This window comes from Thalassophryne amazonica, chromosome 10 (assembly GCF_902500255.1).
Source record: "Thalassophryne amazonica chromosome 10, fThaAma1.1, whole genome shotgun sequence".
NCBI lineage: Eukaryota > Metazoa > Chordata > Actinopteri > Batrachoidiformes > Batrachoididae > Thalassophryne > Thalassophryne amazonica.
This window is the reverse complement of record NC_047112.1, coordinates 75,059,864-75,072,618: the sequence shown is the minus strand read 5'-3', so window position 1 is coordinate 75,072,618 and position 12,755 is coordinate 75,059,864. Positions and strand designations below refer to the sequence as shown.

The following is a 12,755-nucleotide window of genomic DNA, read 5'->3' as shown; positions in this document are numbered from 1 at the left end:
AAGTTACAGTGAAGGTCACCCTGAAATATTTCTGACATATTTCTACCTTTAAAAAATAAAAAGCACAGTAATGAGGTAAAACTCCCCTGAATGCCGGACAAAGTTGTGTATAACAGGTACTTTCAACTGTTCCTCTCTTGTGCAGCTGCATGTGCACTCAGGATGTGTGTGAATGTGCACGTGTTAATGCACACGCCTTCCACCGCGGTAACAGCCACGGTAACCGACCCGTGGTTTCTCTGCAGAATGCAGCACACCTGCCAGTTGCACACGTCATCATCAAACCCTCAGATTTGACTTTAACTCGGTTATCAATCTTGATCTCAGAATTGATTACCCTCCAAATTCAATCTGCCAGTTCACAATACACCTGGACTGATGTAAAGATCAGATAAGTGTGAGGAGGTCAGTAAGATGAAGCAAAGAAAGTGGAGAAGCAGAAGGCAGAATTTAGTGATTTTACAGGATGACTGACACAAGATCACATCTCATGTTTCACTTCTGCTCCGTTGTTTTCTGACGTAGGGTTTGGCTACTCCGTCTTCTCCCACAGCAGCTTGAATCGGACTGTGGACATGACGAGCCCTCCTCTGCTGAACCTGGGCAGTGAAAATGGGCGAGTGGGAGAAGGCGCCACTCAGGGTTCAGGACCCACACGGGGTCACCACAACCCCACTGTAAGGAAGGACTCATCTGTGGCAGACTTGGCCACGAAGTCAGATCACTTCATTACTGACACACCGCTTGTTTGTCTGTTGATAATCAGAGGGGGCTCTTCTACCAGGGAGGTCTACACGCCAGCAGCTCAGTGGTGGCTATGACCAAGGCAGGGCTGCTGGGCCCCACTGTGGGAAACTACAGCATCCCTTCATCTGGGGCATCTGGGGCATCCGGTACATCCGCCGTCTGGTCATATTGTTTTAGTGAACACGTGGATTTAAACCTTGCATACTTTTACACCCGCGTGCAGCAAAAGCAATGTAGCTGCATTGCTTTGGTCCTGTAGGTCCATTTAATTTTGAGAAAAATCTGTTAAAAATCAAAGTTGCATGCCAACATTAAAATTCAAGCCAAACGTTTAGAGATAGGGGCGCTCAAAATGGTTACCGTATTTCACAGAATTGGTTAAATATACACATGTAGTTCCTATATCAAATCATATACAAATAATTAATGTTTTTCAGTGCAATGGTAAGAATATTTTGTGAGGTGAAAGATGGAAAGTACCACTCAACGAGGCAAATGGTATTTATTATTTGTTTTATGTAACGGCAAAATATAGCACCTTGTCATTTGATATTTTATTAATTTATAAACACGACAAAAGGGACTTACATTTTGGTGTTCGTCACTGGTGCTTTGATGTCAGCAGTCCAACACGAACTTTAAATAGGAATCCAAAATTGTTCTCAATCAACTTGCAAAAAAAAAAAAAACAATTCTGATGATGTAGTCTGTGAGGCTGTGCCCTGACTTTGTGTCTGCTTTTGTCACTCCAGTGAAAAATCGCATCATAAATTTGACCAGCTTTTCATCCTAACCTCAACCTCTTCATCCAAACAGCCCTTCCTGCCTCCAGATGGCTTACAGCATGGTGGATTTGTTTTTTTGTGTTAGAAGAATTACCACCGTCAGTTAGCTCCTATAAATTGTCGTACGTCAGCACAACAAACTCCACCGTATTTAGCTAAACACCACCCCCACTAGTGTGTGTGTGTGTGTGTGTGTGTGTGTGTGGGCGGTGGTCGCAGTGTGCAATGGTACAAAACGTATTGAACCAAATTTGCACGTTAAATGCAATGCAACATAAATGGGATGAATAATCCATGTCACGTGACAAACAAAGCACCAATCAAATGACAAGGATCCACTCAGCCGTTATATAATATACAAATAATGAATGTTTATGAGTGCAATGGAAAGAATATTTCATGACGTGAAGGCTGGAACATTGTGCCTCGTTGAATGGAACATTACATGGGCTTTACAAGACCCATAAGTTCCTGCCCTTCCATTCTCATTGACATCTGGGTTAACATTAAAGTTAACATTGTTTTAATATAGAATTTAAGTGTCAAAAGACCAGTACGTGGGGAAAAAAAGAATTTAAAAAAGTAAAAATTACTGCACCCAGCAAAAACTGTGAACAGCTGTGTTGCTGTGGAAAACATCAAGAGACCAGTTTCCACTTAGCTGTTCACAGCTAAGTGGATGCAGGCTGAGACACAAACACAAAAAAACTAGGGGTCCTTGAAACACTCCATTTTTACAGCCCCCTCCTGGCATTATGGCTGGCAGGGGATAAAAATTATATTTAAAAAAAAAACTACACAGCTAGCTGTGTAAGCATTCGGTTTAGCCATTGCCTAGTTAGTTTTATGTTCAGATAACATTGAGTAAGCCTCACATTCACTTGGCTTTATATTCCACAAGCATTTTATTAACTTTATTGGAGAATAATAAAAATACTAAAAGTAATTTAGTCGCTGTCCAGTCAGTTATATTCACTTAGCACTGAATTAGCTTTACGTGCAGCTAGCTTTATAGGCAGTACATTTTGTGTAAGGTTAGCTTTAGTTTTAGGTTCAATTTCAGATTTAATTAGTTGTTTTATGTTCAGCTACCTTTATGTTTGATTAATTTTAGATTCTTGTTGTATATTTAGTTAATTATTCAGTATATTCAATTAATTCACTTTGTAGTCACTTAAATTTAAATGTGTTACTTTGAGATTAAGTTAGCTTAAGATTTGTTTCTGGGGCAATACACTGTAAAAAAATGTCCGTGAAAATTACAGTAAAAAACTGTGAAATGGCAACAGGAATAAACCGTAAAGCAAGAAGCTTATTGTTGTAGAATAAACATTGAATTACCATAAATTTAAAAACTGTCAAAAATGTTATTTTTAATTGTTTTAACATGTGAAATATATGGTGAAAAGCTGAAATGGTGACAGCATTGAACAGTCATATTAAAAATAACACATTACTGTATCATTCACGGAATGTCACCCAAATCATCCAGAGGCATACATTTTTAACTTATGGTTCAAATTTTAACCTACTCATTTTGGACAAGTTATTTAAAATTACTGTCATGTCTGAAGTTTTATAAAGTGTAAATATCAGATATATGTTTTCGTTTTAAAGTAATGTGCTAATTTTTAAGAACCAATCAGTGTTTAGCAGAGGCACTTTTACCCAGAATGCTTTGCGGTCTGTGTTTGTTACAAAACCTCAGAATTAGTGCATTATTCAACATTAAAAGATATATGTTATATTTTAACTTTGTACAAATGACAGAATTGACATTAATGGAGTTATTCTATCAGTATTTTCACAAAACCATAAGTTAGTATGACTTTATTTTTCAAGACCGCCGCCTGACCGGAGCATTATGATTAGTAGAGAGCTGATTTTGTGGGTGCTCTCAGGATTTGTCTGTGCGGCTTCCTTCAGGGGGCAGTATGGTCAAACATGGAAATACTGGCTCATTCTTTGGGTCTTTCGATGCTATCAAAAGCGATCATGTTAAAAGTCAATTTCACCTTCTTAGTTATTGCAAATGTACCAGAAAAAACACTGGAATTTATTGATTATCTGTAACTTCTGATACATTTTTGTGCTGTTGTTTTTAGCAGGAATAAACCATAAAATAGGGTAATAAATTATGTAGAATGGATAGAAATTCACCTTAAAAGCAAAGGGTTTATACTGTAAATTGAACAGTCATACCGTCAAGGCATAAATAATTGTGCTGTTGTTATAACAGAAATTGACCATAAAATAGGACAATAAATGCTGTGGAATGGATAGTATTTCACTTAAAAAGTAACAGGGTTACATTGTGAATTCTACAGCTATACCATGAGCCTATATACAATTTCACCGTTATTTTAACAGTAACTCATCTTTATTGGAACATTTTCAAACTGTTGTTTTTACAAGTGTTAATAAACCTTACCGTGAAGCCATATACAATATCACTGTATTTTTTACGGTGAAAAAATGGCAACTACAGCTGCCAGTATTTCACCGTAAATTTGACAAGATTTGTTTTACAGTGTACAGTCATGCAGTGGTTCACTTTACTGTCCAGGTCAGCTAATATAATAGTTAAACTGCAGTTCATTTCTCGTTTGTCAATGTGAGGGACATAAATGAATGTAACAGTGTGTGTGTACACGACAGGCATCAACCTCAAATCACAGTCACTGCGGTTGGCTTCAGCCACCTTCAGGAAATCACAATGAAAATATTTTGAATAAGGATAAAATTACATCCCTCCAAGATGAACTATCACACTGAGCAGAATCACACGATCTCTTGGGAGCTGCTCTGAAAGCAGAAGTCTGATAAATGTCTGATTCTTCACTTTTCATTAAAGACCCCTTTCTTGCAAAGTTGGCACATTCTTGAACATGCTTCTTCTTAGTACATAAAAAAACACAAATATGGAAAACTGTGCTGATGGAAAGGTAATTTAAAGTAAAAACAGTATTTTGCTGACACTGGATTAATGAAAACTTTATTTTTATGCCTAAATAACCTGTCTTTTCCCTCATTCCAGAGTATGGCCAGCCTGGTTTTTATCACTCGGTCAGTTTGCAGCGAGGACCGGTGAACCCGTGGCAGACACCCCATGAGTCTCATATAAACCCAGGGTAAGGTTATTAATGTGTAAAAAGGGGATACTAAATGGAGGAAACAGAAGTTTTAAGTTTTGGGGATCCATCTGTTACTTCCCAGCAGTGGTGGCACAGAAGCACTTATTAATTTAGCAATTATTTGTTTTGGGGCTAAGTGAATGTTAAGATGGCAAAATCTGGAATAAATACGCAAATATGTATTTTGAAGTAAAATTCATTCATGTCTGTTAATTTTCACATATAATACACAATGGATTCAATAATAAATTGAAATTATCTATTAAAAAGACCGGCTTAGTTGAAAATGTAGAAAAATTAGAAAACAATTAAATGTACCCTCACCAGTCATTTGCACCAGACAGTTTAGCTGGTATCAGATCGACTTGATCACTTTGGTAAGAAATTATGCTGATGCTGAGAGCAGCACATTGTCTTCATCGTTAGAACTTTTGCTTCACAGCAAGAAGGTGATGGGATCACTTCCCGTCTGGTCCTTTCTGCGTGTAGATTGCATGCTCTCCCCGTGTTCGCATGGGTTCCTTCTGGGTGCTCCAGTTTTGTCCCACTTCCAAAAACATGCAGGTTAGTTGAAATGATGACTCCAAAACTGACTGTAGGTGTGAATGTATTCGTCTGTCTATATCTGACCCTGTGACAGACTGGTGTGCGGTCCAGGGTGTACCCTGCCTCTCACCCAGTGACCACTGGGACAGGATCAAGCCCCCTGTGGCCCTTAAATGGAATAAACGGGTATAGAAAATGAATTAATGTATACACTGACACGTGGCTTTTGTCTTCTGATATTATATTTGGAAATAAAACAATGTTTTGTTCTAATCAGGCCACCATATTGGGCTTCGGACAAATAGAGTATTTACAGTTATGCTTTCAGAATTTAAAACTAGGTTTCTAAGTTATGTGCACCACAAACTGATTCCTCCCCATTTGTGGCCAATTGGTAAAGGTAGTGATAGGAAAGGAGCCAGCTGATACAGACGTTTAAAAACAAAACTGCTGGGAAATAATATGTTACAATAATCAATTGCACTTTGTGGGTCTTGGTGAAATCCAATGCTGCTCAAATTCAACATTATCTGAGATATACTCATATAGTTCAAATTTGGTGAATAGCAAATGGATTTTGCTCAAGTTACTGTCAGCACAAGAACCAGTACCTTGTTCAAAAAAACTGCGAGCTTTGCAGTCTTGATAAAACACATTCATGCTTAAATTTGAACTAGTCTGAGATACAATCATTTGGCATGTCCAGTTCAAATTTCATAAAAGTCAGATAATTTTTGTTCAGTTTATTATGGGAACACATATTAATACATTGTTAAGGAAAGTGGCCGTCCTTAAAGGGTCTTAGTGACATCCGATCAAGACCAAATTCAAACTCAACGCAGATGTACTCTTTTGTGATGTTCAGCATAAATCTGGTGAAAATCTGACACATTTCCTTCAAGTAATCATGGAAGTAAGGATCAATATTGTTTAATAGAGTGTGGGCAGTCCTTGAAGAGTCTTGTTGAAACCTCATCATGCTCATATTCCATCTTGTCTGTGGCACATTCTGTGGATTTCTAGTTGTTAAAATTTGGTGTAAATCTTGATCAGGTTATCACAGGCACAAGAAAGTATGATCGACACATGGATGCATGTACTGACTGAGTATATTCTATAGCCCATTTCTGGTGCTATGGCAGGTGGGGAATAAAAATACAAAAACTTCACATCTCATCTTTGTTCATTTTGGTCAGGCTCTGATCCTGCTGTCTACTGAGGCATTACAAAACAACTGCAGAAGTCTGTGTCTTATAGAGCTTGTCTCTTGTTGACAACTGACTGTAATGCCTCAGTGGAGAGTAGGGCAGGGGAGCACAGCTAGGCTAAGGCAAGTAGCTTACTGCTTAATCTGCCATTTTAAAGGTTTCTTTAAATTTAGTGAGATAAACATGCACACATTACCTCTGCAGGGATCCTCTCCCTGCCACTGGACACTTCTCATGACATTTCCACCTGTTCAGTGTTTTTAACATGTTCCATACAATATTTTATAGCCAGTTAGCCCATGACAGTGTTTGCATTCAAAATCAATATTCCACCAATTTAAAAGGAAAAAGATTAAATAATTAAAAAGATGAAGCCCAAAACATCTAAAAAATAGAGCCCAAGTTGTAAAATCCTGGAGTTCTCCATTTTTTAAAGGATGCAATACCAAAAGCTCACATTTATAAATCCTCTTTTGATGGAATTTGATGTACTCTAATGACTAAACTGGATGCATTCTTGGCGTTTCCTTCTTGTTGTTTCTAGGATGTCCAGCGGGGGGTGCTCCTTCCCCTCCCCAACTTGTACTTCAGCCACCCCACATCTGTCCTCCCTGAACCTCAGCATCAAATCAGAGCGCATCTCTCCTGAGCACATGTCTTCGCCTACATCCCCTCTTCTACACCACGTCAGGCAACATTCGCCAATCAGCAACCCCGATTCAGCTCACCAAACTGCCCCAGAAACCTGTTTAGTCAACGAAAGGAGGGAGTTCACTCCTCTGAACGGAGAGGCAGGAGGACAGCGGGAGATGAGTGAGGGGTGGCACAGATAGCCTGCTGCGCTCAGTTCCTCCTCTGCAGTCTCCCATTCAGTCATCTACACACGAGTGACACCTCACTGATAGGTGACAGTGAGATAGGTCGCATTTATCCCCACGGTGAAGCCTCTGTGACCTCATACAGAGCTGGTCTCTCCTGTGCGGGGAAGAGTTTTCTCTCCATCACTTGTTTAATCAAATGGTAAGAATACTTACCTTCCATCCGAATACTCAGTATGTAGTAACGTCAGTTGGGAACCTGCTACCCAGCCTTTTACTGCATGTGCTAGAAGTAAGCCAGCAAGTACTAGGGACACAATTCAGATGTACTACACCACCGCCATCTTACTTGTCCTTTAACCAGGATGTTTACAGATGACACATGTGCATACTCACATACGCACACCACATACTTAATAAATGTATGTTTATACAATACTATGGCCCCTTGGCTACTGGTACCATTTTAAAGTATGTTCACAATCCTTTTTTTGGGGGGGGGGGGGGGGGGGGTCCCCAATGTCTGCCCTCACAGACTCAGACAAAGCTCGTTTTCACTACGTAGGTGAGGGTTGAGGGGTGTGCCACAGTCCAATCGTCCAGTCCATGATGACACTTGGGCAGATGTTTTGAGCCCTTTTCAGACTGACTGAGAGAAATTCCCAGTTAGTAGTGTTGTGACATCAAATGTAGGGTTAACAGGGTAAACATGGAAGTTAAGAAAGGTAAACAAGGGCCCACCTGTAGCCACAGACCCACTACAAACCACGAGCCTTCAAAAAACAGGAAAAAAAAAGAGAAAATCCGGCATATTAGGTGCACAGGCGTGCCATTAAAATTTTCATCAAAATCAGAGGAATGCAAGCATTTTTTTGTATTCCACATATAGTTGGTTCATTTCAATTCAAGTTTGTTTAATCTGTCATTTTAAAAGTTTCTTTAAAGTTACACATCCGTGACCTCCACAGGGATCATCCCTGTCACTGGACACTTCCATTTTCAGCAATTCGGTGTTTTTAACTTTCACATAGTTTCTTCATTTTTCATTTTATTTTATTTTAAGAAGACTAAATTCATTCATTATTTTGCTGCTTAACCAGGTCCAGGTCACAGTGGAGTAAATTATTTGATAAGTAACTCTTATTCACTGTTGCCAACAGATTCAAATTAGACAGTTGGCTCATTAAATGTCTTTGCTGTGAAAGAAAGTAGCAAAAAAAACAGCTAGGCCAACAGCTAAGATTGATGCATGTTAATAAGGATTACATTTGGACTGTATTAATATAAAAATGAATAAACAATGGAGGTTCATATGTCAGGTGAAACAGGTAAAAAAAAAAAAAAGAAGTTGTAGGTCAAAGAAGCCTACTGTTAAACTCAATATGTCTTATGTGTTTATCAATAATAACATGTGGTGGCACAGTGGCTTAGTGGTTCGCACTGATGCCTCACAGCAACAAAGTTATGCCATCGCTTCCTGTCCTTTCTGGGTGGAGTTTGCATGTTCTTCCTGTGCTTGTGTGGGTTTCATCCCACAGTCAAAAACTTGCTTATTTAGGGTCTGCTCCTTTCTCTGCCTCTGACCAAGGCAGAGTCTCTACATCTAGAGTTGGTCGACGGGCGCCGCACTGTGGTGCTCCTAGTGCTTGGATTGTGTCTAATTGTAATTCAGATGGGTTAAATGCAGAGGACAAATTTCACTTTATGCATGCACAATAAAGGCTCTTCTTCTAACTCCAGTGTGGATAACATTCATATAAACAAGTTTAACTGATAAATATGCCTTAAATTAAGTTCATTTGTTTCAGTTAAAACTGCAATCCAAGTGGATGAAAGTTTCCTATGTAATTACAAATTAATAAATCATAGTTTTTTTTGCCGGTACACAATAGTAAGCAACATGACGGTACTGACGATGTTAAGGCAACATGATATGCCCCATTTCTGTTTATACCACTTTGATCCCTTGCTGCCTCTTTCACTCAGTCACTGTTTTGCTAAAACCATTTGAGTCTGTGAGAGTTCCAGTTCTGGGTGGTGGGGTCGGGGATTGGGCATTTGATTTTTCCCAGAAAGTTCTTATTTGGTTACCAGGGTCCAGCTGCCTTGTGGGACAGTGTAGTGCACTCGTTTGCACACTATGAATGTAGTACATCCAAATGAGAAATGCCTACTGAGTATTTGGACACCCTTCGGAATTTGACCAGTTGCTTTTAGCTGAGTATATATTTCACTAGTAGGAGAAACCAAAAAATTCTTCCCATTTTTCTATCTGACACAGCACAGTGAGATTGAGAGAATGCCCCCCGCTCCCCCCACAAAAAAAGTGAAAGCAAGTCTGTACTTACAGGCTAGAATTTGCCTTCTGGATTTTCAAAATATTTCATTACAATTGATCAAATAGTGGCAGTATTAATGAAACTAAAGATGTAAAATGTTGCTGAAAATTTACCATAAACAAATCTGGATGTGAACTAAATCTCAGGGCACATTTAAAATTAATATTTTTTTAAGTAAGAAAATATTGTAATTGTGGATAAGATGTTCTGTAGTTGCTTCATTCCTGCACATTATAGTTTTTATTTTCCGTTAATAACAAAAAAAAAAATGACTTCAATTAAACTGTCATTTTTGCAATGCAAATTACTACAACAGCCATGAAATGCCAATAAGTGCTTGGGTTATTTTAGATTAACTAATTCAACCTGAGGTTTTTCACACACGTAACACTTCTGAAGGGCATTATTTATTCAGTGACTTGATATTAATGGGACTTACTGCCATCTTTGCCTTACAATTATTGAGCCATTTTGTAATGGAAAAAATATGACTTATTTGGTATTATAAGGCATTTCATTAAAAACATTAAAAATATGTAATGGAGATTTATTTTCTTTACTGAAAGTTTATGCTGATTTTTTTAATATATATTATTAGGACCTCGTAATGCACTGAATATGTTGTTGGCACTGGATTTTAATTCCATTCTGAAACTGATGTGGAAAATTGAAACTTGCATTTCTGTCCCATTTGTCCATAAGGAGATTTGTATGACAAGTTATTGATTTTGGAGACAAAAAAGTACTGAGGTCCAGTTTCCACGTGTTTAAAGTGTGATTATAAATTCAGCCCATTCTATTTTTCCTGCAGTTACATGGATTCATTTTCAGTATTCTGATGCTTTGGATTTTATTTTCTGCTAAAAGCTTCATCAGCAGAAGCTAATTTGTAATCAATTTGAAATAAATGGTTTGGTTTTGTACATTATGTATTTTCACTCAGGACATCATATAATGCCACTTTTTTTTTTTAAACATTCATTGTGCTTCAACACACAGCAAGAACAAAAATGGGCACCACTTTCCTGACCTGAAGACAGAAATACAATCAGGAAAAAAAAAAATGATTTCCCCACAGCTGCTCTTCTCTAAACAACTGCTTCAGAATGTTTCCTTTTGCCAAGAGGGGGCGCAGCACAGTCAATCTTTGTCATCTTCTCCCTAAACAAAAACAGACTCTCACTGGGGTCATGTCTGGTCTCCTCACAAGAGACCAGGACGGGCCAAGCTTGTCTGCAGGACACGTCTGTTTCACACACCCCGGTTTCCACAGAAACAGCAGCCAGCCAGAGCTGCCTGACTTGGCCCGCTGCAGCCCGTGGAGCAGGCTAAGGGGCCCCCAGGCCTCCAGCACATAATGTAATTATAGAGACATATGAGGCCAGGCACCTCTCAGTTCATTAGTCTGGACACTGTGACAGACCTGTCACATGCTTGAACAAAAACATGTTGAGGATGCTACCTTTAAATGTGAACGCAAAAAGTAATTTTTTTGTTTGTGGAAGAGTAACTAAATCCTATACAGGCTGAGCCTCATTAGCGGTGGTGCTTATACCAGGATACCATAGCATAAAATGTATGAGTCTACACCTCCCCCTGTACAGGATGCCAGTCCATCACACGGTTACTGGTCCATCACAAATTACTTCTATGGTCAAGAGGACCAGTACTGATTTACAGCTGGGTGGACTAGGACAATACAGATGAAGCATCTTGCACAAAGATAAACACTTGTAGCATTACCAGGAATTTAACCAAGGTCTAAATATTGATAGTCCAACTTCTATACCCCTGAGGTACCTGCTCTACATGGTACTGCAGTTATCCCATGAAGAGCTGGTAGCCCAGTGAGACAGGTGGCTTTGGTGAGAAGATGTGGGATAACTGCAATAATTACAAAGGGATAATGGGATGCAGAGCACGTCTGTAAAGTCAAACTAATTTCAAATGGGTTAACATGTCTCAGAGAGATATAAAAGATTAAGATCAACTTTATAGATCCTGAAAGAAATTATTTTGCGGAAGTACAGAACCAGTAAAGAGTAAACGGTGGTTAGTTAAATACAAAATTACAGAAAGCGCTAGTATTAAATAGAATTTTTTTTTTTTCTTTTACAATAAGCACAAATTTCTGCAAAATAACTGGAAGATAAATTGCACAAGATGTGACAATATTGCACATAACTCTGAATAACTATTCATTATGGATTCATCCTGCAGAAGGGGAGGAATTATACAGTATGATTTCCACAGTTAAGAAAGACCTCCTGTGACATTCTGTGTTGCACCTCGTTGGTCTCAGTCTGACTGAAGGTGCTCTGACAGAACGTCCAAATGGCATGCAGGGGGTGGGAGGTGTCCAGGATGCTGAGCAGCTTCCTCGGCATCCTCCTCTGACACCACCAAGGAATCCAGCTCAAGCTTCAGGACAGAGCCATTATTAGTCCCACATGGGAAAATGTGTGCAATATCCATTCAATACAATCAAAACATTTGCTCTTTGTAATATCTTCAAACTAGTGTATTTATAATCTTGCAACTGCACACCAGATTCAAAGTGATGCAAGGCTCAAAACAAAAACTTTTATTAACACACAAAAACATTTGAACGCTATAAAACATTCACACCATGCATATTGAAAATTCCAAACAATAACATTTTCATGAATCTCATTAAAATTCAGATTATCACAGAATGATACAGCATTCAGCTGAAAGACTAAACTACAGAACAGGGAAGCTAACTATGCACACTGCAGCAAGCAATACAAAAATGCATTTGTAAAACAAGGTTATATGAACAATGTGTAATAAATAAAATTCACTCACGTAAGACTGAATCAAAGTAGGTTTCATCATATCAGTACATAAATGATTGGCCATGAAAGGAGGACTAAATAACACTACAACTGCTGGCAAATAACAAGCATTAACAGCAACAACAAAAAGCACCTGTGGAGTGATGTTTGTCTATTTAAAACAGAACACACAAACTCTACTCAAATCTACTCAAACATGAAGAGACTTTAAAATTCACTCATGATCCCTGAGCTCCCAGGCACTTGGGAATTCTGAAAGCAGCTCAAGTAATACCTCAGCACTTTAGTTGTTGGCTTTCAGAACATTTATGCAAAGCCCAACCACAACATTTTTTTCCCACAATCAAGGTGTGAGCTTC

General features: G+C 38.7%; 1 protein-coding gene across 2 annotated transcripts in view; it reads left to right on the top strand.

Annotated features, from left to right (window-relative positions):
* Positions 1-7,638, top strand: part of mef2b (myocyte enhancer factor 2b) — a 30,786-nt gene extending 23,148 nt beyond the window's left edge. The window contains exons 6-9 of one of the 2 annotated variants that reach the window (XM_034180289.1): positions 526-677; positions 767-893; positions 4,570-4,663; positions 6,965-7,638. In XM_034180289.1, coding sequence (XP_034036180.1) covers positions 526-677; positions 767-893; positions 4,570-4,663; positions 6,965-7,253 — 662 coding nt within the window. In that variant the 3' untranslated portion in view covers positions 7,254-7,638. The remainder of the gene's footprint in view (positions 1-525; positions 678-766; positions 894-4,569; positions 4,664-6,964) is intronic. The other variant, XM_034180290.1, reaches the window with a different exon arrangement.
* The last annotated feature ends 5,117 nt before the right edge of the window (positions 7,639-12,755 follow it).